Here is a 25,678-nt window from a genome sequence, read left to right as displayed (position 1 = left end):
CTGAGTTTCACAACGAAAACACTAGGGATGTCGACGGTGCATAATCTAATCTTTGATTCATTTTCAGACTTGACTAGTTTAAGCTTTTGTAAGGAATGCAGTTCCATTGCTAGTGGTCCTTTTCTTCATCGCAAGTTCCATTCCATGAACGTATGTCTTCCCCTTTATGTGGGCAGACTTAAATTTACAGGATGGTGATGCCTTGACAAACCAATGTAGTAAAATAAAAGCAGCACAAGAAGTCCAATCATGTGTACTACCATATTGTTTCTTTTTTCTTTTGTTATCCATTCATGAAGATGAAGATAGATGTGTGGTCTTTACATGCAATTGTCTTCAAAGCATGGGCTGAAACAAGTGAACAAGTGCGGGCTACGTGTGGTCTAAACATGACTATATATGTTGTTTCCAAAAGCATCCCCTTTGCCCTTCAACTCATTTACACTCCAAAAGTTGACCGATGTGCCGTAAAATAAAATTTCAAAGGGCCACTGACCCAAGTTGAATGGAGGTGAGACCTCAAATCCTCGGATCTCATACATTCAATTTGAGTTTGCTAGCCTTAGTTCTTAGATCTGATGCTGCATAAGAAGATATGTTTTGGGAGATTTCAATTTCATCAAGCAGTGAATCTCAGTAGCATGGATTTAAGATCCATGCTACATGTTAAAAACCATGGATTTAAGGTGCGACGGAAGGATGCCCGATCTTAAATCTATGGATTTGAGATCCTAACCACGGACCTGAGATTTAATGTGGAACAAACACAACCTCATTTATAATAGATTAGACAAGGTAAACAAGCACTGCCAACATTTTTAACTCCTAATCATCACAAAGTTCAGACTCCGAACTACGCCTAGCCAAGTGGATGGAACTCTTGTTGCTTTTGTTTTTTATTTGGAAATTAAAGAGAAAAACCTCGCTGTTAAATTTACAGGATGTTGATTTCGTGGGGCATAAAACAACCCTATCTTAGAGCAATGAACAACCATATCTTATCCATTTCTGTTTGATTTGTTCTCCTTTCCTTATTGGAAGAAATCAGAACAACATAGACAAATGCAACCTGAATAGTTGGTTTCTAAGGATGCCAATGGATCGGGTTGGATAAAAAAAATCTGATATGAGTTCATTTTGTCATGATTTTTGAGATTAAATGCGAGGGCTTCATAAACTTAGCTAGGTGAATTGACTTAAAGCGTTTTTGTTGTAGTTCGGATCCCTTTGTTCCAAACAAAAATGAGGGCGAAGAAGTAAAAGACAATCTTTTATTAATAGGCAACACTTAAGAGGGTACAGTGGGCATTTGGACCTGAACACCTACCTTCGTGTTCGACCCCTCACACAACTGTGTTAGAGGTATTTCTATCTTTTCATTTTTGCCCTGAAGGATGTTTCTCTGTTTCCAAATAATGGGGCATTTTGGTCATTTTGGTCAATGAGCATGCATGCTCGTATAGGGGTCCGAACATATAACCAATGACAAGATACTAATAGATGGGCACATTGTTCATGACTCTAATGTGAATTGAGATGCAACCATTCCTTGTGTGACACATCTAATAATATGGACTACACAAATAGTACTCTTGCGACACCTAGAGCACATTGCATGTTCGACGCCCAAGCATGCATACATGCTTGGCGCTTGCATGGGCTTGTGGGAGGAGTAATTTCACCGTTTATGAAAGAAATAAGAAAAGATTTTATTGATTTCCTTCTTTACCCTTCAAGGAAGAGGCTTTTCTTTTTACAAACTGGGGACTTTCTGGTAATTTCAGTTTACTCTAAGTTCTACAATGTCAAAAGAGTTGGCCATAAGGTGGAACAGGTTTAGAACAATGTCAAATGTGAATCCAGATCCAACTATACAAAAGATCCAATTAATTATCTGGATCCAGGAATGGTAATATGATATCACACTTTTGTAGTTTTGGGGAGATGTGTACCAACGCTGTGCTGCTTGAAAGCAGTGACTTCATCAAGCTTCAATTCTGCAAATGGCCATTGACAACTCAAGCACTTGCAGTTTCACCAGAAAGAACCTTCCCCAATTGTTGCACTTTCTACTTTGAATAAAAAGATTTTGGTAGACCAAAATCTTTTTATTCAAAGTAGAAAGTGCAACAATTGGGGAGGGTGGTGAAACTGAAACCACAACATTCTGTTCCTAATTCCAACTAATGCCCAAAAACAAATGTTGTATACTTTCAAATTAATGCACTCCTTCTATTGGATGAGAATGAACATGCATTCCTGTGAAACATCTATTCATGTCATGTTCTTGAAATAAAAAGGGTAACATTATTTACCATTAATGCTAATTTCCTTAATTGCGGGTTCTAATCGACCTTACATTCATTAATTAAGCACCTTCATTAATTTGGACACCCTATATGAGGGATTAAGGTAGCTTCAGCTACTCGTAAGGCCGGCCAAAAAACAAAAAGCTATCTGCAAAGTAATTTCTCCTTATGAAAAGTTGCTTTTGCTTTTGTGTTTTGTTTCTTAGAGATTCTATTTGTTGAGTTTGATTAAACATCACTAACAAAGTGACAAGTTGTTTCCATGGATATCCACTTTGCTCACAATTTTAAATCAAAGAGCTATATTAATCAAATAATGTAGATAAACTTAAATAAGTCATAGATTCCACTGTAAGCATGGGCTCTTGATCTATGTGCATTGACATCTTCATCATTCACCTCTAATCTCATGCATTACGAGCATGAATTTCAATCTTGAAATGTACTTTTGAGGAACTCCATATCATTAATATGCTAACTACAAATTACCAAATCCTAGACCTGATATTTTGGAAATATACTGACATTCATAACTTGTTTACAATTCAAAAGTAACTGGGTAATATGATCATGGAATCATTGTCATAATTCTTTGAGACTTTTTTAGAAATTTCTTAATTATTTGAATATGTAAATCATATTGATTATAAAACGTTGTCATAATCCTTTGAGACTTTTTTAAAAATTTCTTAATTATTTGAATATGTAAATCACATTGATTCTAAAGTTTTCTTTGCATCTTTGTGAAAATGAAACAAAGGGCATCTATAAGGGCAAAGGTGATGTTGTTCGGATATCTTTCATTGGAAAATTTTCTTTTGTTTGTTTAGCAATTTCAGGACAATTGGTTTCATTTCAACTTCCTACTACCACAACTGTAATACAATTGCTACTTGTTTAAAGCAATGGAAATTGAGCTTTATTAATCTGTTTTCTGTGTGCTCATAAATAAATTAAGCTCCATCTCGATGCTAAATGGAGAAGCTATCCACTACTTGTGTTGCAGATTATTTTCTTTTCTGGGCTATGTGCAGTTTGGCAACAACACATCTCCTTCTAGAGTGTTCATATTTTAGAAAACAATCAGTTTAAGTGCCAAATTCATCTTCTACATCAAAAGAAATCCTCTAGGAGAGAATCAACACGTTGGTAAAGAAAATAAGAAGACTGGATTCTGGGTATAGGGCAGTTACTTTCACTCTACGCAAGATGATTAAATATTTGCCATTCAAAACTATGGAATTCATGGTCAAATGTAACAAAAGAATAAAATAATTTAAATATGCATGTAATTCTATGTTAAGGTCATAAGCTGATTGCCTCATGCACTTAGAGATATATGATTTTCATGTCACCTCCATACCCTTATTTGGCAAGGCTTTTTCTATCCCTTACTTGTGTCCAGTAAAAATAGGAAAATTCAACCTTAATTACATATGGTAAATATAAATAAGGACATGGGTCTTGAACAAGAACATATGTCAGTAAAGGAAAACCCAAACTTTAACTAGAACCAAATGATCCAACATGAGATAAGTGCGACAAGGTAAATTATTTGGCTTTCAATTTACCAATTCACCAAAACAACCAATCATGTAAACAACATAAGTACGAAAATGGATAAGGAATTTCCTTTTCAATTCCATGGTGGTATCTTTAGCTACAGTCTCATTTTCAGCAAGCAAGCAAGATGTCACTACTCTTGTTAAAATCACACTATAAATAGATTTTTAACTTAAAATGATAATGAAGTTACAATATTCCTTGTTAAATAAGCTTATACAATACTATAACTTAGAAAACCATTACATATACATGTTCTTGGTGCATTACAGATGGGTTATGATTAGAACAAGAAACTGAAAGTAATGAAGATACCAACCTATGTAAGGTGAAGGTCTGAATCTGAAAAGAAGATCTAGAAAGGTGCTGAGAGAGAAATACATACATACATATATATATATATATATATATATATATATATATATGCCCCAAGTAGAAACTAAGCATGTGTGTTGATTCACACGAGAGGGAGAAGGTGGGTGGTGGAATAAGAGTGAAGATGTCACCACGGGCTAGATCATTTCGTGCTATAAAATAATTACTATATTCGCTTTAGCAATTGTATTTCATGTTGGGCCGATGGTTGATGAAGGATTTAGCAACGACTTATAGTTTATTCAGCAACAAGTATTCAAATTTTAGTCAGCAACTGTTCTGCATTTGACAGATGCTTTAATTTTCCATATATATATATAAATAAATATAAATAAATAAATAAATATATATATATATATATATATATATATATAGAGAGAGAGAGAGAGAGTACATTGGCCTTAAATTCGAGATATTACTAGTTAAAGATGAACTTGCCTGTTTTTATTATCTTTTGTAAACCTCACGTATAGTTGAATTAGGTTCATTGTTTGCCGGACTCCGTTTTTTTGAAGTTTTAGTGAATCCACGGTTGTTGAACCTAAAATTTTCTTAAAACATATGCACAAACTCGTAAACATAATCCAATAGGGATTTCTCGTACTCTAACAATATATATATATATATATATATATATATATATATATAGCTAAATGACAGAATTGAGATTTGATTCTGAATCTTCAATTTCACTCTCTTCTCAATTTTCCTTTACCACATGTTAACCACATCTGTTAGAATTCATAGTCGACATTATTTCACCCAATTGGATGAGGTAAACAAGTCGAATAAGATCTAAATTACTAAACAATTAATTAATCTTTGAGAAGGGATCTCAATTAGATTAAACCCAACATGAAGTTAGAAATCCAAATCATTTGAATCCCTAAACTCCTTATATATGAGTTCATATCATGACCAGGGTATTGCTATACCTCAAATATCTTATGAAATTTAGATTCAAATGCCGATTACAGGCTTGTTTGTGTTAAAAACTGAAAAAAGGGAAATAAGAAAAAGCGAAATAATGTCATGATATTTTGGAACGATCAAAAGCATTGCATTTTTTCCTTTTTTTTGCAATATTCCCTAAACAAATATAATCATATTTTAGTTTTTCATGGTCTATTTTTCTTCTTAATAACTGTTTTGAATTTTTATTAATGTTTGTAAGACATTAAAAAGTGAAAAACTCAAGATTTCGTAAGTTTTTATATAACTTTAAATATTTTGAATTCTTGAGATCTTTCACGGAAAACAATTTTTTTGAAAACAATTTTTTTTAGTACTCCAGAAAAGCCTTGCCCGTAAAAAGCACAGAACGAGACCTGTGACAACGGTTAGCAGTTAATGGCCATGATTTCGAGATATAGATACAAATATTAACATAAGATCTTGTGGAATCAGGTTTTCCAAAATCTAAAATTTATACAGATCTTGGGTTTAACCAAATTGAGGGTTCCTAGCTACCGGTGCACTTGAGAACCCCTTGCTTAAATCCAATTAGGATACGAAACTAATGATCTAGGGCTGGACAATGAGTCGTGACTCTAACTCCCTCAACTCCAACTCTGCTCACCTCGTTTGTCAATGAGTCAAAGCTCGAAATTAACTAAAAACTCAAGCTTATAACATGAACTTGACTCCATTAAGCTTATAACATGAACTTGACTCGATTACGCTCCGGCGCGGATGTCAACAGGATCAGATTAAAATTAGATATAGGAAATTTGTATAAAAATAAATCTGGTACGAATCCGATCGGGTATTTATGTATATCCGAATCTGAATCTGGTCGGATGTTATTTCTTAAATCCGATATGATTTTTTAATCAGATATTATTTTTTTTCACATCTAATTTTTATGGGTGCAATCGGATATTCGATTCAAATCCAATATATTGACATCCCTAAGCTCAAGTAAGCTCATTTAATCTAGGTTATCATTTTCTTTTCTAGCTGGACGGGACTCAGTCTACTCAGGTTGACCTCTAGCTAACCTGGTAGAACTCAACTGGAGGTCGGGATGAACAAGATATGAGTAGAGTTCGAGTGAGCTTGACTCAGCTGGTGTACATCCCTAGTAATGGAAATGTATGAAGTAAATCAAATGGTTGAGTGAGACTCATGACTCATGAATATTAACATACATGTCTTGTTATGTGGGGCAAGCAAAATTAAAGATGAGTGGAGCGATCGCCATTAATACAATAGGAGGTTATGATAGTTAATAGTCCCACACACCAGTGCCAATTAGTCAAATTCCTGCAAACTAATGGGGATGTCAATGGGTCAGATTCAAATTGGATCCGTTTCTTCAGATACTCGCATATTCTGATTCGATAGAAACAAAGAAAAGTCATCTTTGATTTGAAATTTGAAATCCGATCTCACAATCCGAATTCTGATTTTTACATTCATACGGAATCCACTTTTTGAACTAATCTAGCCGATTTCCAAAATGTAAGAGCATTGATATATATATATATATATATATATATATTTGATCTGAATCTGAATCCGATACGGTTTCTTAATTGGATAATAATTATTTTAAACATTAAAACAAAAATAACGGAAAAACATGATAAAATTGCAGAAAAATTATTTTGAAGTTAAAAAAAAAGAAAGAAAAAGGAGATTTTTCCTATTTATATTATTTTGATTTTTTTTTTATCCTGGGGGTCTTTTTTTTATTAAAAAAAGACAGTTTTTTATGACTATGACTACAGTTAACCCGGTGCTTTTTCCAACATGGTTTGTTAACTCCTTTGGCAGATGGGGGGGGGGTGGTAACTTGAGTATCACAATCTTATTTTTTACAGTAGCACCCATGGGAATTGAACATGCGACGTGCATCCTACACGTGCATTTGCCAATCGCTATGCTACAGTTCTTGAGATTATTTTACATCCCTTCCTTGGGGATACTCTCAACCACTTTATCTCGTCGAGGTGTGCATTTATTGCTGACTTTCAGGTAGAGATATCAATGGATCAGATTCGAATCAGATATATTCTTATCGTATCTGTTTTTTCAAATATTCACATATTGACATTCAAAAATCTGAATCTGAATCCAAAATCTGATTTCATGATTTGAGTCCGATTGGATCCGATTTTTGCATTCATATCCGAATCTAAATCCAATTATTGAACCAAATGTGACTAATTTTTAAAGTGTAAGAGCATAGGATATAGGATGTTTATTCAAAAATCTTTTTCCATATCCAATTATTTCGGAACAGATCGATAAGATATCTGATTCAAATTTAATATATTGACGTCTATTGCATGCCTGGTAATTGTGCATTACCATTGGTAGAGAGTGCATGCAACAGGTGACATATAAGTAAATTTAATGTGAACAAATTCTGCTTGCTAATTTCTCCACTCCCCTTCCCTTCAATTGGACGTCTCTACTTGCTGGACAGTTCTAGAAATTGAATCCAAAGAGCAGAGGAAAACCTCCAAATTGAATGCTTTTCAAGACAGTGATCAAAGGATCTGGATTTGGGTCTGATTGAGATTTGTTTATTGTCCTTGAGAAATTACAGTTGTTCAAAACTTAGTATCCTTTTTCAGAAACAAAAATTTAGTGTGATCTTAAGAGTTATTTGCGATTGATGTGAGCTTGGAGTTCACCCATCAGCAGCAGCCAATGGTCTCCGTTTAGTTCTTGGTCTCCAAGCTCCAACTCTCAATGCACTTCGAATTTTGGAAAGGATGAATAAATAGAGGTCGGCCTGATGATTCTCCCACTACATATCTACGCTTAGCTTCGGTCCTGAATCCACTCATTATTCCCCCTCTTTCTCCCTTTCTTTGCCTTTGATTTCTCTTTGTTGCTTCCTTTGATTTTTGATTTCTTCTGAAACTATCTCCCTCTCTCTCTTTTATCAACCACACTCTCCTTTTTTAAAATCTCTCTCTCTCTCTCTTTTTCTCTCTCTCTCTCTTTTTCTCTCTCTCTCTCTTTCTCTCTGTTTAAACATATATCTCTTTAATTCTCTCTCCCTCTGTCTCCCTCTTTTTTTCTTTCTCTCAAAGTCTAAATTTTAAATTCCCACTGTCTTTGGTCTAAAATCTATTTCTTTTTTATGGCAAGGGTCAGCCGGGTGGCTTTTCTTGGTACTTAAAGAATAGTTTGATCATTTTGTTTAACACAAAATCTAGAAAATTAATGTAGGGATCGTTAAAGCAGATGTAGGTGGGGGAGGAGGAGCCGTCGGTGGAAGTTAAATGGTAAGAAGAGTATTGGTATATGGCATGTGATAAGTATCGCAGGGCATCAGGTGTACCCATCTGGTGGGAGGGTACACAGCCCAAATTATATATATATATATATTACAGTCAAATCATGTCAGGTTACATTTGTTCTTAATATTTCATTACTGTCAAGCCAAGCTGCGCCAAACATGGACTTGAATATTGATGGCTGGGCCGAGTATGAGATATAAACCTCATTTCTTGGGCCGCTACTATTCAATTTGATTACTAATTACACTAGAAAATAATTTTCTCACCCAAAGTATTGTGTACAAAGTTGACATGTCTTTTTTTTTTTACCTGATATTTGGCAACCTACCTACAAGAAGCCTAGTTGGTTCAATCGGTATCATAAAATCGTTTTTGAATCATATCCGAAAGCTTACGATTCTGCGAATTGGTTGAATCCAATTGGAACTGAAATTGTTATTAGATCAGATTAATTAAACAATATATTCTTAATATCAAAATCTTCAATGAGAAAATCAATAGGGTATTTGACAAGCAAATTTGATGATGATGGTATCAATTTAAAATATCCACAATAGTAACCTAATAGTGATGCCTAAATAATAAATTTTAATAACAAAATAGAAAAATATTATTAATTTTTATATATTCTTATTTATCGGAAGAGTTTTTTTGCCCCATTTTTCTTTCCTAAGCCTGGGCACTGGCCTGGGGTGAGATGCCATCGGGTATCCGGTATGCAGCCCAACTCAAAACCAGAAAAAAGGGACCCGGGCCGGCCCGATAATTTATCGGGCCACCTCAGGTGGGCCCGATAATGTGTTCTTTTTTTTTAAAATTTTTTTTGGATTAATATATATATATATATATCATATTTTATTATGATTAATTATATTTGTATAAATTTTTATTTAAAAATATATTTTTAAATTTAATCGGGCCAGGTCCAAGCCGAGCTCGCGCTCGGGTTTTCTGAGTCGGGACAGGCTCAGGCCTAGTTTTAGATAATGGCCAACTTGGGATTTTATCGTCGGCTAATTAATCGAGGGCTTTGTGCACCAATTGATAGATATAAAACAAAATAATTTTTAAAAATTGTTTTTTAAATTTTCTTAAAGGAAAAAAGTAAGTTAATAGTATCTGTACCGATTCAAGCCAACGGACATTGCCTTCTATTTGACCCAAACAGCACCGCATTTATCATTTATGCATGGTATTTGCCGGTATTCACATAATTGATATTTGTGCTCAATTACAAAAAAATCAAATGAGAGACTCTGTTGATGCATAAAAGGTAATTCAGTTCAGTTCAACAACACTTCAATTTATCGGACCAAAATCAAACAAGAGGGAGAGAAAGAGAGAAAGAAGAAGCGACGAAATGGAAACACACATATTTAACCAAAATAATTAATTACAATTTGTCACTGATTTTCAATAACATTATCTATATACGTGTAATCTTCCCCCAAGATGGTCCGTTATTTCCTGCGGCAGATGGAGTGCTGGACATGAATTCATGATCAACGTTTGAAGGTTGGAGAGGCAGGCGATCTGTTGCTGTGCATCGGTGGGACATGTTTCATTTTGTTGTTTTTGTTCATCATGAGTAATATTATTCACGTCCACCAGAGATTTCAGATTGGGGAAGTCTTCAAGCAACAGCGTTCTGAGCTTCGGGAGGCACTGCCAGTGGCCTCCCAAGCTGATGTCCTCAGAGAAAGAGGTTACGTACAATTCCTCCAGTTGCGAGAAACCCCACACCCACTCAGGCACTCTTCCCCATTTGACCTCCTCATCAACATTCGTGTAAATGTCGATACCTGTGATGGCAATGCCAATGGCACTAGTACTGCTGATTTTGAATCCAACTTCAACTCAATGAGTTCACGCAGTTTCTCAAGCGATTTCCATCCCAATCTTGCACTTGGGCAATTCCACACTCTCAGCTTTTGGAAATGAGTCGCTTGACCCTCATGCCCCACTAGCTCCGATAGAGCAGAAATCAAGCCTAGTGTCTGCATCTTTGGACAATCGTAAAAGCTTGCCTCTCTTAAGCATGGCATAGAAGTAAATGTTAATTACCAGTTGGGCAAATTATTCACGCTCAGTCCCTCAAGTGAAGGAAGGCGAGTAGGGAGCTGCTTCAAAATGTTCAGGTCATACAACCACAACCTCTTTAAAGCTGGCATGTCACCAATCGTGTTGAGCCCATCACACTTCGAGAACTTCAACAAAGGCATGCTCGGCAATTCACACAATGTTGGGCAGTCCCTGACCTTCAATTCTTCTGACGACTTAATTTCTATCACTGTTTCCCACGATTAGCAATATTCTAGTGTAATCACCCTAAATTTTTTCAAAAAGAATGTCCTCTTTTATTAAAAACACAAAACCCAATTTTTGGATCTAAATTGGTCCAAAGCCACAATCCAAATCCAAATTAGATCCAAAAACCCAAGTTCAATTCCAAATCAAGCATTTGAGACCTATTTGCCCCTCCTTTTTGACAAATAACCTCCTTTTAGATGGTAATTTTGGTCTTTTGGGTAAATAAGACATATTCGCTCATCTTTTTTGACAAAGAACCTTCTTTTAGAGGGTAATTTCGTTTTTTTGGTAAACAAGACCCATTTGCCCCTCCTTTTTGACAAAAACCTCTTTTGAGAGGGTAATTTTGGTCTTTTTGGTAAACAAGACCTATTTGCCCCTCATTTTTTACAAATAACCTCCTTTTAGAGGGTAATTTTGGTCTTTTTGGTAAACAAGACTCATCTGCCCCTCTTTTTTGACAAAGAACCTCCTTTTAAATGGTAATTTTGGTCTTTTTTGGTAAAAAGGACCCATTTGCCCCTCATATTTGAGAAAAAACGTTCCTTTAGAGAGCGATTTTACTATTTTACAAAAAAAAATTGAATTTTGGGTTTTGGCTCCAAAATTCTCTATAAATGCCCCCACACTTCCGCCCTCTTAGGCAAGAATAACCCTTGGGACAAACTCTAGTGTATTCTCACTTGAATACTTAGAGTTTCTCTTGAGCTCTCACTATCTCCTTCCTCCTCTTTCCATTTTTCTCCAACTTGAAGCAAGCCATAACCCTCTTGGAGGCATCATCTTAGAGCTTCACTCAAGGGAATCTTCAAGTTAAGGTGTTCATTTTTCCAAAAGCTATTCTTACTAGAGGTATGTAATCAATATCTCACTTCTTTCTTTCTTCATTTTCTTCTCATCTTCCTCTCCCCATGGCTAAAGGAGATAGCACTCAATCTCTTTTTTTAATGACAAGAAGCTACTATCAAGTGCACTGGGAGCATGAAAAGAAGAGATGATCTTTCATTTCATAGTTACTTCATGCCCTCCCTCGTAGTTGAATATTTCTATTTCCATCTCTATCTTTTTCTCTTTCCTTCCTTAAATATTATCTATATATTATTCATGCATAGTTGCTTGGTTTTTCATTTATATGTGAATGTATGGTGGGAATAAGAGTGTGGTTTGGGGATTCTTTATCTTCATATTGATTTTTAAGGTTGGGACTTGTCCAACCCAGGGAAACCCTCATGAATATATATATGTTAATATGCATTTGCGTGACATTTCGTGTTAGTTTCCTTTTAATCATCCCATTAGAAACCCTAATGAATATTTTATTGTATGATTTGTTTTCTTCCATACCCAACGGTGGAAGAAATATATCACTTGTGGCAAACTAAATCATAACATTCTATGTTTTCATATAAATCATATTTTCTAAAACATTTTCAAAAGAAATCTCTCTAATGCGGTCTTGGAGAGTTAGCTTAGGCTCTTGCATGAGCCCAAGCTCCCTTTCGGTCTATATCAAAATTTGAAGTTGGCTATTTTCAAATCATTCCTTGATTTTCATATTCATGAAAACGTATGCATATATGCATGTTATATACGTATGCATGCACATGAATATCTCTCTTTGTTTCTCTTTCTATGATTTAACATACTTTTATAAACTCTCGTATATGTATATATAAATATATATATATGTACGTGTATTCCATTTTAAAATCTCTCTTTCTCTTTCTAAAATGATCTTCTCTTCTCTAATTGATACAAACATCATTTTCATAAGCTTTCATATATGTATACAAATACATATCTTTCTTTTTCAAAACATGTAATTTTATGATTTTCAAGATCTTTTTCTTTCTTTATATCCCTCTTTAGATGTAGTCCTTCATCTTTTTCAGTCTTCCAATATCTTACCATTTAAGATTTTAATTTTTTATTTACCGACTTTATTAAGACCACAACTCAAGTAATGACCCAATATTGGATTTATGCTTGATGGTCTACAATCCCGATCCATTTTCAAAAACTTTTCTTTCTTATATATGATAACTATAAAAACAAAAATCTTGGATGTATGTTATGGTAGGAATGTCTTAGATGAATGTTGTGGAAGGAATGAGTTATTTTTCTTCCATTCATCTTAGGATTAATGCATCCATGCATTCACTTCCACTCAATATTACAAATGAGCACAAACACATCTCTAAAAGAATTTAAGCAAGATGAGATGACGCTCTAATAAAGTGGTAACCGAATTAGAGAAAAATCTCAAGCCTACTTAAAGTCTTAAGAAAACACTAAAATGACTTCAAAGTGATTTCCCAAGCTTTTCAAATGATATTTAAAAGATTTTCCAACTCTAGTTTTCATCAAAATGTTTCGCATTCTCAAGCAATTGTTCAATAACCTTTTCAAAAGTCTGAAAAATCAAACTTCCAATATTCTTCTACACCGCATATAGAAAAGATGTTGAAGCTAAAATGAAATACGTCAATAATAAACATAGCCCTTGGATTGATTACCCCCGGTAAAGGCGACAGGAACGGTTGATCCTCGTACCGACGGGCGAGTCCCTTTCTCTTTTATTTTCAAATAAAAATCTCATTTTTCTGGAGCACTCTAAAAAACCAAAAATTTTGGGGATGCAAACAGATGGCGACCGTGATGAGACCCATCATCGTTTGGCTATAGTTATAATTGATGCATTTTTACTAACTTGAACATCTCACATAGTGCCAACGATAAAGCATGTCCCCTATTTTGACCTTGACCCTATTGACACTTCATTGCATTGCTTGGTGATTATGTTTACATTCTTGCACATAAGACTAATTGAAGATGATCAATTATGTTCACCTAGATCTAGTATCAAATACAACCCTCCTTAATTTAAGAGTTGTTTGAAGACAATGTTTGTTCTTCTTCTTATTTTAATCATCATCGTAGGCAACATTGCATTAGATACAACTCATTTTACACGATTTTTCATATTTCAAAATTTTCCATACCTATTTTGTCTCGGTCATCATATTGTCAGGTTTGGTTTTAGGCGGTAGCACAAGACTAAGCCTTACAACTAGACCATACCTTGGGCAGAAAAGCTCCCTCGTTAGTACGATGAGTGGTAACTTGTGGTATATCGACGAGTGTCTAATAAGAAGTTGATAAACCTTACCCTTAGCTGCCGAATGAAGAAGTCTATGCTCGTACTAAGCCTCTTGGCTAAAGTATATTGGCATATCTTATATGAAATAATTATACTCAATCAAACCCAATTCAATTAGGGTCCTATGCTCATTTTCCAAATATATGCATGATAAAGGTGACTTTCAAAAATGTTGGATGTTTATCATTGTATGATGATTACATATTTGTCTTTTATACAATCTTTGATCAATTGAATAATTTTACATTCCATTTTCTTATTTAAATCAATGTCTTCTTCGATCAACTCTATATACTCTTCAACATGATCACACAATAAGCTCATGCTTTAACCCTACTATCTAAATGACATTGATTTTTCAAATACTGTTATTCAGCAAATCCATTTTCCTGAATTACTTTAAGATTTGCATTTTATCATACTTTGTCAATCTCTCATTCATTCATTTGTCCAACTTCATATTTTTAAACATGATAGCCAGTTATTGGGTCAATTACGAACTTTACTTGACTTAGGTGATGCATTCTTTTGTTCTCATTTTAGCCAAATATTTTTTTCAAGTTTCAATACTTATGATGTGTCTTTCTTCACATTTTACTATTTTCATAATTTCATTGGATCATCAATTATTCCTTGGCAAGTCTATTTTTCTAGAGTTGCTCCAAAATCTAAATTTTATTATACATTGTCAATACCTTATTTATTTGTCCGACCTCATATTCTTGAACATGATGGCTACCTATTGGCTCAATTATCAACTCACTTGACTCAGGTCATGCAATATTTTTTCCCTCATTCATATGCAGCCAAATAACTTTCTAGCTTCAATATACAGAGTGTGTCTTTCTTTCCATAGGTCATCAATTATTCTTTGACAAGTCCATCTTTTTGTTGTAGAATTGATTCAAAATCTACATGTCATCGTACTTTGTCAATCTCTCATTTATTCATTGATCCAACCTCATGTTTTTCTAATTCAATTACCAACTTTGTTTGACTTAACATTTTTTTCCTCATAATTCTCTATCCTCAACACTCATAGGGTGTAGTTCTTTGTATTCTACTACTTCCATAAGTTGGGACATCAGTTGCTCTTTGTCAATCCATCATTTATTTATCCAGAATCACACTCTTAAACGTGACTTTGCTTGACAATTTTCTAGCATCAACACCCATAGTATATTTTTCTTCCTATTTTATTACTTTCATGATTTCATTGGGCTATCATTTATTCCAAATTGAATGCCAATCTTTGCTGTACTCAAGTATACTCCATTTTCAATCATTAGACATGCATGAATCAAACATCGTCTATTGATAGATTGCTCGTAATTCTTTCATATCTAAGTGCAAACACGTGATATTACCTTTCACCCTCTCATATCAATTTTTATGCATTTGAGGCAATTTTCATTATTTTCTCTGCCTCAATCTTAGTCTGTGATCAACATGTGCTTGACTCGGGCCGTACATTTTTTTTTGTTTCCCAACTTATATTTAGCCCAATAATTTTTTGGCTTCAAAACATATGGTGTATCTTTCTACCATTTTTCTACTTCCATGATTTTATTAGGTCATCATTTATTCCAAGATTTTTTCTAATGCTCTGATTACATTCTATTTTCATTCATCGAACATTTGATTTTTGACTTATTCATTCACCCCTGTTGAATCTATATCTTCATGAGTCAAACCTCATATATTTATACTCTACTCGAGATTTAATTCTTTCGAAATTGAGATGTTCCATTTTTCTATATTATCAACTTGATATCTCGCTACGAGAATTATCATCTACCGATCATATTCTTATAATAAATTTCTCTCCTACAAGCTTTGTGTCAATTTCTTCACCTTAGAGACAAAACACAAATTCTTGCATACCAAAGTTCATATATATGTCATTACCTTGCACCCTAATTTTCCTGTTAAGGGAACATATAGCTCATTTTTATAATTTAGTTCATACCTTATTTGATTGAGACAATTTTTATTACTTTCTTCACCTCAGTCTCAATCCAAGACATCAACCTTTTATCTTCTACCTAACAATCTATTTTGAATAAGATCCTATCAATCATGACAATTGCTAATACAAGGGCATTTTTTTAATATTTCAAGGATATTTCTAAATTTCTTTTGCGACAAATATTTTTCATGAACAATTATCATTGTCCATAGAAAAAGGGATCATATCCCAATCAAATCAACCAGATCTTAAGCTAAAGATTTGATCAAGCGCAATCCGGCCGTTAGGCTCGGAGCTTCCTAAACGCTAGCTCAACCATGTCACTAGACAAGGGATTTTAATGGAGCAAGCGTAACTTGACCATTTGGCTAAGGGCTTTTTTAAAGCAAGCTCAACCCAAACGCTAGTTTGTGGAATTTTAACAAGCTCAAAATCTGGCCTTGGGTGAAAACAAAAATTTCACCAAAAGGCACTCGAGGTGATAGGAAATTTTATTGTCACAACCAATGAAAGAGCAATAGAGTCTTAGCCATTGCTTCAACAAAGGAGTTTGAGGTGATGAAGGTTATTTCCTGGCATTGCCACTTGTTATTGAGCAATCCATTCAGGAAAGGGGTAAAACCTGAACCTATGGACAAAAGAGCAACCCACGCAGGCAAGGGGTTAAACCTGCAATGCAAGCCAAAGCAATCCACGCAAGTAAAGGGGTTAAACCTGCACTCAAGCCAAAGCAACCCATGTCGTTATAGGGGTTAAACCTGCACTACAAGTCATCACAACCCATGCAGGTAAAGGGGTTAAACCTGCACTACAGGTCATCGCAGTCCACACAGGTAAGAGGTTAAACCTGCAAGCCAACGCAATGCACACAGGTAAGGGGTTGAACCTGCAAGCCAACGCAATGCACACAGGTAAGGGGTTAAACTTGCAATGCAAGTCAAGGCAACCCATTTCAGGGGGGTTAAACCTGAATTCAATATTAGCAAACCCATGCAGGCAAGAGGTTAAATATGCAAGATAAGCTCAAACAACCCATTCAGGTAAAGGGTTAAACCTGAAACATCTCCCCAAAAATGTTTCGTTGGAAAAATTTGCAGTGCTCATCTTTGTCACTAAGCACGACAAACACCGGCTTAGTAACAAAGAGGGGCATCTATAATCACTTCAACTTTTTTTAAAAGACTACGCACTTTTATCAAAACACTGAACGCCATTTTTGGATCCAAATTAGATCCAAAACTCAAGTTCAAATCCAAATCAAGCATTTGAGTCTCATTTGCCCTTCCTTTTAACAAAAAGTCCTCCTTTTAGAAGGCAATTTTGGTCTTTTTGGTAAACAAGACCCATTTGCCCCTCTACAACAAATTTCTTTCATACAAGCTTTGTCCCAATTGCATGTCAAAATTCTTTGATATCGAAGCTCAGACACGTGATATTACCTTTCACCCTCTCATATTAATTTTTATGCATTTGAGGAAATTTTCATTATTTTCTCCACCTCAATCTCAGTCTGTGATCAACATGTGCTTGACTCGTGCCATACATTCTTTGTTTCCACACTTATATTTAGCCCAATAATTTTTTTAACTTCAACACATATGAAATGTTTTTCTTCCCATTTTACTACTTCCATGATTTTATTGGGCCATCATTTAGTCCAAGATTTTGGCTAATGCCTCGATATATTATATTTTCAATCGTTGGACATCTAATTTTTGACTTATTCATTCACCCCGGTTCAACCTATATCTTCTTGAGTCAAACCTCATATATTTATACTCTACTCGAGATTTAATTCTTTCAAAATTGAGATGTTATGTTTTTCTATATTATCAACTTGATATCTCACTATGAGAATTATCATCTACCTATCATATTTTTATCACAAATTTCCCTCCTATAAGCTTTGTCTCAATTTCTTCACCTCAGAGACAAAACACAAATTCTTACATACCAAAGTTCATATATATGTCATTACCTTGCATCCTCATTTCCCTGTTAAGGGAACATATACCTCATTTTTATAATTTTGCTCATACCTTATTTGATTGAGGCAATTTTCATTACTTTATTCGCTTCAGTCTCAATCTAAGACATCAACCTTTTATCTTCTACCTAGCAATCTATTTTGAATAAGATCCTATCAATCATGGCAATTGCTAATATTGGGACATTTTTTTAAATATTTCAAGGGCATTTCTAAATTTCTTTTGAGACAAACATTTTTTATGAACAATTATCATTGTCCATAAAAAATACGATCATAACCCAATCAAATCAACCAGCTGTTAAGGTAAAGATTTGATCAAGCGCAATCCAGCCGCTAGGCTCGGAGCTTTCTAAAAGCTAGCTCAACCATGTTACTGGACAAGAGAATTCTATGGAGCAAGCGCAACTTCGCCGTTTGGCTAAGGGCTTTTTTGAAGCAAGCTTAACCCAAACGCTAGTTTGGGGAATTTTAACAAGTTCAAAATTTAGCCTTGTCACAACTAACGAATGAGTAATAGGGTCTCAATCATTGCTTCAACAAAGATGTTCGAGGTGATGAATGTTATTTCCTTGCATTGTCACTTGTTATTGAGCAACCCATTTAGAAAATTGGTAAAACCTGAAACTATGGACAAAAGAGCAACCCACGCAGGCAAGGGGTTAAACCTGCAATGCAAACCCAAGCAACCCACGCAGGTAAAGGGGTTAAACTTGCACTACAAGTCAACACAGCCCTCACAAGTAAGCGGTTGGACCTGCAAGCTAACGCAATGCACAAAGGTAAGGGGTAAAAATTGCAATGCGAGCCAAGGCAACCCATTTCAGGGGGGTTAAACCTGAATTCAATATTAGCAAACCCATGCTGGCAAGGGGTTAAACCAGCAATATAAGCTCAAACAACCCATTTAGGTAAGGAGTTAAGCCTAAAACATCTCTCCAAAAATGTTTTGTTTGAAAAATTTGTGGTGGTTATCTTTGTCACTAAGTACGGTTAGCATCGGCTCAGTAACAAAGAGGGGTATCTGTAATCACCCCAAATTTTACGAAAAAGAATGCCCTCTTTTATTAAAAACACAAAACCCAATTTTTGGATCTAAATTGGTCCAAAGCCACAATCCAAATCCAAATTAGATCCAAAAACCCAAGTTCAAATCCAAATCAAGCATTTGAGACACATTTGCCCTTCCTTTTAACAAAAGGTCTCTTTTTAGAGTGTGATTTTGGTCTTTTTGGTAAACAAGACCCATTTGCCCATCATTTTTTACAAAGAACCTCCTTTTAGAAGATCATTTTGGTCTTTTTGGTAAACAAAACCCATTTGCCCCTCCTTTTATAGGAAAATTTTGGTCTATAAGGTAAACAAGACCCACTTGCCCCTCCTTTTTCACAAAGAGCCTCCTTTTATAGGGTAATTTTGGTCTTTTTGATAGACAAGACCCATTTGCCCCTCCTTTTTGACAAAGAACCTTCTTTTAGAGAACAATTTTGGACTTTTTGGTAAATAAGACCCATTTGCCTCTCTTTTTTTTACAAAGAACCTCATTTTAGAGGGCAATTTTGGTTTTTTTACAAAAAAAAAATTCAAATTTTGGGTTCTAGCTCAAAAATCCTCTATAAATACCCCCTACTTCCCCCCTCTTGGGCAAGAGTAGCCATTGGGAGAAATTATAGTGTATTCTCACTTGAAGACTTAGAGTTTCTCTTGAGCTCTCTCTCTCTCTCCCTCTCCCTCTTTCCATTTCTCTCCAACTTGGAGCAAGCCATAACCCTCTTGGAGGCATCATCTTGGAGCTTCACTCAAGGTAATCTTCAAGCTAAGGTGTTTATTTTTCCAAAAGCTATTCTCACTAGAGGTATGTAATCAATATCTCACTTCTTTCTTTCTTCATTTTTTTCTCATCTTCCTCTCCCCATGGCCAAAGGAGATAACACTCAATCTCTTTTTTTAAAGACAAGAGACTATGCTCAAGTGCACCGGGAGCATGGAAAGATAAGATGATCTTTCATTTCATAGTTACTTCATGCCCTCCCTCATAGTTGAATCTTTCTATTTTCATCTCTCTCTCTCTCTCTCTCTTTCCTTCCTTGAATATTGTCTATATATTATCCATGCATAGTTGCTTGGTTTTCCATTTATATGTGAATGTATGGTGGGAATGAGTTTGGGGATTCTTTATCTTCATATTTATTTTTGAGGTTGGGACTTGTCCAACTCAGGGAAACCCTCACGAATATGTACATATTAATATACATTTGCATGACATTTCGCGTTAGTTTCCTTTTAATCATCCCATTAGGAACCCTAATGAACATCTTATTGTTTGATTTCTTTTCTTCCATACCCAACAGTGGAAGAAATATATCCCTTGTGGCAAACTAAATCATAACGTTCTATGTTTTTATATAAATCATATTTTTCAAAACATTTTCAAAAGAAATTTCTCTAATGCGGCCTTGGAGACTTAGCTTAGGCTCTTGCATGAGTCCAAGCTCCCTTTCGGTCTATATGAAAATTTGAACTTGGCTATTTTCAAATCATTCCTTGATTTTCATATTCATGAAAATGTATGCGTATATGCATGTTATATACGTATGTAAGTACATGAATATCTTTCTTTGTTGTTTCTCTTTCTCTGATTTAACATACATATAAACTCTCGTATACGTATATATAAATATATATATGTACGTGTATTCCATTTTAAAATCTCTCTTTCTCTTTCTAAAATGATATTCTCTTCTCTGCTTGATATAAACATCATTTTCATAAGCTTTTGTGCATGTATACAAATACATATCTTTCTTTTTCAAAACATGTGATTTTATGATTTTCAAGATCTTTTTCTTTCTCTATATCCCTCTTTGGATGTAGTCCTTCATCTTTTTCATTCTTCCAATATCTTACCATTTAAGATTTTAATTTTTTATTTACGGACTTCATTAAAACCACAACTCAAGTAATGACCCAATAATGGATTCATGCTTGATAGTCTTCAATCCCAATCCATTTTCAAAAACTTTTCTTTCTTATATATGATAACTATAAAAACAAAAATATTAGATGTATGTTATGGTAGGAATGTCTTAGATGAATGTTGTGGAAGGAATGAGTCATTTTTCTTCCTTTCATCTAAGGATTAATGCATCAATGCATTCACTTCCACTCAATATCACAAATGAGCACAAACACATCTCTAAAAGAATTTAAGCAAGATGAGATGCAACTCTAATTAGGTGGTAATCGAATTAGAGAAAAATCTCAAGCCTACTTAAAGTCTTAAGAGAACACTAAAATGATCTCAAAGTGATTCCCCAAGCTTTTCAAATGATATTTAAAAGATTTCTGAACTCTACTTTTCATCAAAATGTTTAACATTCTCAAGCAATTGTTCAAGAACCTTTTCAAAAGTTTGAAACATCAAACTTTCAATATTCTTTTACACTGCATATAGAAAAGATGTTTAAGCCAAAATGAAATGCATTAATAATAAACATATAGCCCTTGGATTGATTACCCCTGGAAAAGACACCGGGAACGGTTGATCCTCGTACCGACGGGTGAGTCCGTTTCTCTTTTATTTTCAAATAAAAATCTCATTTTTTTGGAGCACTCCAAAAAAACTAAAAATTATGGAGATGCAAATAAAACCTCCTTTTAGAGGGTAATTTTGGTTTTTTTGGTAAACAAGACCCGTTTGCCCCTCTTTTTTAACAAATAACCTCTTTTAGAGAGCAATTTTAGTTTTTTTGGTAAACAAGACCCATTTGCCCATTCTTTTTTACAAAGAACCTCTTTTTAAAGGGTAATTTTAGTCTTTTTGGTAAAAAGATCCATTTGCCCCTCTTTTTTTTTATATAGAATCTCCTTTTAGAAGGCAATTTTGGTTTTTTTGGTAAACAAGACTCATTTGCCCTCATTTTTGACAAAGAACATCCTTTTAGATGGCAATTTTGGTCTTTTATGGATTTTGGCTCCAAAATCCTGTAAAAATACTCCTACTTTCCCCCATCTTGGGCAAGAGTGGTCATTGGGAGAAACCCTAAAGTATTCTCACTTGAAGACTTAGGATTTCTCTTGAGCTCTTTCTTTCCTCCTCTTCCTCTTTTCATTTCTCTTCTTCTCCAATTTGGAGCAAGTTACAACTCTCTTGGAGGCATCATCTTGGAGCTTCACTCAAGAGAATCTTCAAGCTAAGGTGTTCATTTTCTCTAAGCTTTTTTCATTTAGAGGTATGTAATCCAAACCTCACTCCATTCTTTATTTTCTTTCCTCTCTTCTTTATCTCCTCATGGCCATATGAGATAGCTCTCACTCTCTATTTTAGAGTCAAGAGGCTATACTCGAGAGCACCGGGAGCATGAAAATATGAAATAATCTTTCATTCTACGATTAAATCATGTTATTCATTTTCTCAAATATAATCTTGTTGTTGTTGCTATTTCTTTTCTTGAATATAGACTTCTTTTGTTTTCCTCATTTTCATCTCATCTTCCTCTCCCCATGGCCAAGGGAGATAACATTCAATCTTTTTTTTTAGAGACAAGAGGTTATGCTCAAGTGCACCGAAAGCATGGAAAGATGAGATGATCTTTTATTTCATAGTTACTTCATGTCCTTCCTCCTAGTTGAATCTTTCTCTTTCCATCTCTCTCTCTCTCTCTTTCCTTCCTTGAATATTGTCTATATATTATCCATGCATAGTTGCTTGGTTTTTCATTTATATGTGAATGTATGGTGGGAATGAGAGTGTGGTTTGGGGATTCTTTATCTTCATACTAATTTTTGAGGTTGGGACTTGTCCAACCCGGGGAAACCCTCACGAATATGTACATGTTAATATGTATTTGCATGACATTTCGCATTAGTTTCCTTTTAATTTGCATTTGCATGAACCCTAAAGAGTTCCTCGATGTGTTGCTAGATTTTCTTCCATACCCGACGGTGGAAGAAACATATTCCCTTGTAACCAAACCATAAATATTTTATGTTTTTATATAAATCATATTTTTCAAAACATTTTCAAAAGAAATCTCTCTAATGCGGCCTTGGAGACTTAGCTTAGGCTCTTGCATGAGTCCAAGCTCCCTTCCAGCCTATATCAAAATTTGAAGTCAGCTATTTTAAATCATTCCTTGATTTTTATTTTCATAAAAACGTATGCATATATAGATGTTATATACGTATGCATGCACATGAATATCTTTCTTTGTTGTTTCTGTTTCTATGATTTAACATACTTTTATAAACTCTCATATACGTATATATAAATATATATATGTACGTGTATTCTATTTTAAAATCTCTCTTTCTCTTTCTAAAATGATCTTCTCTTCTCTACTTGATATAAACATCATTTTCATAAGCTTTCATATATGTATACAAATACATAACTTTCTTTTTCAACATGTGGTTTTATGATTTTCAAGATCTTTTTCTTTGTCTACATCCCTCTTTGGATGTATTCCTTCATCTTTTCCATTCTTTCGTTTAAGATTTTAATTTTTTATTTGCCGACTTCATCAAGTCCACGAACCAAGTAATGACCCAATATTAGATTCATGCTTGATGGTCTACAACCCCAATCCATTTTCAAAGACCTTTCCTTCATATATATGATATTTACAAAAACAAAAATCTTAGATGTATGTTATGGTAGGAATGTATCTAGATGAATGTTATGGTAGGAATGAATGATTTTCCTTTTCAATCATATAGATCAATGCATCCATTCATTTTCACTCATTTAATGACACGTATGATTACAAGCACCTCTCCAAAAAAACTTAAGCAAGATAAGATGAAACTTTAAGTATGTAGTAACCGAATTAGAGCAAAATCTCAAAACCTACTTAATGTCTTAAGAAAGCACTAAAATGATTTCAAAATAACTTTTCAAGCTTTCCAATGATATTCACAAGGATTTCCTTCTAGTTTTCCCAAAATATTTCACATACTCAAGCACTCTTCAAGAACCTTTTCAAAAGTTTGAAACATCAAACTTTCAATATTTTTCTACACCACATATGGAATCAAAGAGATGTTCAAATTAAAACGAAATGCATCAATAATAAACATAGCCCTTGGGTTGATTACCCCCGATAAAGGCGCCAGGAACGGTCGACCCTCGTACCGACGGGCGAGTCCCTTTCTTTCCTATTTCAAAACAAAAACTCATTTTTCTGGACCACTTCAAAACCAACCAAAAATTTTGCGATGCAAACATCTAGGCATAGCATCTGTAGCTCCCCGTAATTGGTGTCCAAATTCCACGTAGGCCTATCTCCTTTATAACCACAAATTCCCAACCTCCCTATGCCATGTGGAGGTTCCAAAGCCTCCAGCAAACCCCTCTCTTCAGAAGCATTACCAACTTTATCATCCTCTCGCGCCTCGAAGTCAAATTTCACCCAAATTAGCTCATGCTTCTCCTTAAGCTCTGCTTTCTTTGCATCAACTACTTTCACCCTTCCCCCACCAAAACGTTCAATTGACAATTCCCCCGTTAGTTTATTCAAGTCTTTTAGTTCCTTCATATTCCAACGTCTTGTCTTCCCTTTGTCATCACATACCATAAACCTATGCAAGGTTCGTAAATTAGTAAGCTTCCCCAGACCTTCCGCTACAAATTCCGATTCCTTTGTCTCTTTCAAGCCAAGATGCCTCAAGTTGCAAGTTCACCCATTTCCTTGGGCAACTCTTAATATAACTATAACTTAAATCCAATGTTTGCAAGTTACAGAGTTTGCCGATTGAACTGGGCAACCGTCTTACTTTAGAATAGCAGAGATCGAGATATTTCAGAAGTGAAAGGTCTTCAATGGAATTTGGCAAATCATCCATTTGCCATCACCTCAATGACAACACCCTCAACCACTTGAAATTAGTTAAGTGTTTAATATAGATCAAAGACAAGTCTGAATCAAAATATGAATTGCACAACAATGTGAGCAACTTATTTTCTTCTCCCGAGGCATTACGTTTTTGCACTTCTGCACCATCTACAGCAAGCAAGGACAGATTGCGGGTGTGCTCAGTAGCAGATACATGGCTATATTCCTTGCCACTTATATATAAGGCAAGGTCATGCAAAATGTCATGCAACTTCAGACAAGTGCCCCAATAAAATCTATCATTGGTTTCTTCAATCAAGCATCGGTTCATCAGATCTTTAATGTATTGGTTTGCTGTCACTTCCACATATGTACCTTCCTTTTCCTCAATCAATCCATGCGCCACCCACTGCCTGATCAATATCTCCCTTTCAATCTCATAATCCTTTGGATAAATGCAACAATAAACAAAACTCTTCAAATAATGCAACAAGTCATTATAGCTCAGCATGAGACCTGGAAGAATTTTGCCACCAATTTCAGAGGATGATGATGAGTTTGCAGACATCTCCCATTCCCATATCTTACTATCCTCGATGAATTTCCAATCTTCTGTATGCATTTTCTTGGTACACATCATCGACCCTACCGTCTTAATCACAAGCGACAACCCACCACACTTCCTTACTATTCTCTATCCAACATCTCTCATCTTATGCGTCACCAAATCTTCTTCTGTTTGGCCTTCTCTTAGTGCCTCCTTTAGAAACAACTATCAGCTTTGGTCAAAACTAAATTCTCGTAATTCATGCATATAAGAAGCACGCATCCCATCTGAAACATCTTTCTTTCTACTGGTAATCAAAATCGTGCTCCGAATTGCACCCGCCATCATTGTTCCCTCTACCTCTTC

The 25,678-nt window shown here is 34.9% G+C and overlaps 1 protein-coding gene across 1 annotated transcript; it reads right to left on the bottom strand.

The window, feature by feature from the left end:
* Window positions 1-78: 78 nt before the first annotated feature.
* Window positions 79-25,405, bottom strand: LOC116260704 (uncharacterized). The gene is made up of 5 exons (XM_031639144.1): window positions 24,913-25,405; window positions 24,136-24,578; window positions 10,571-10,713; window positions 10,109-10,340; window positions 79-201 (listed from the first exon to the last, which is right to left on the bottom strand). Exons 1-5 carry the CDS (start codon window positions 25,403-25,405, stop codon window positions 79-81), a joined length of 1,434 nt encoding a protein of 477 aa, XP_031495004.1.
* Between the last annotated feature and the right edge of the window lie 273 nt (window positions 25,406-25,678).

This window comes from Nymphaea colorata, chromosome 1 (genome assembly GCF_008831285.2).
Source record: "Nymphaea colorata isolate Beijing-Zhang1983 chromosome 1, ASM883128v2, whole genome shotgun sequence".
Lineage (NCBI taxonomy): Eukaryota > Viridiplantae > Streptophyta > Magnoliopsida > Nymphaeales > Nymphaeaceae > Nymphaea > Nymphaea colorata.
This window is presented reverse-complemented; position numbering and strand designations above follow the sequence as displayed.

What these genes read in the sequence shown, in the direction of transcription:
- LOC116260704 (XM_031639144.1), bottom strand. Translation starts at nt 25,405, where the DNA reads ATGATGTGTACCAAGAAAATGCATACAGAAGATTGGAAATTCATCGAG. An exon ending in TTTGCATCGCAAAATTTTTG is followed by an intron (nt 10,714 to 24,135) that starts GTTGGTTTTGAA and finishes CCTTTGTTGAAG; the next exon opens with TTCTCGAAGTGTGATGGGCT. An exon ending in ATCTGAAATCTCTGGTGGAC is followed by an intron (nt 202 to 10,108) that starts GTGAATAATATT and finishes TGGTTTGTCAAG; the next exon opens with GCATCACCATCCTGTAAATT.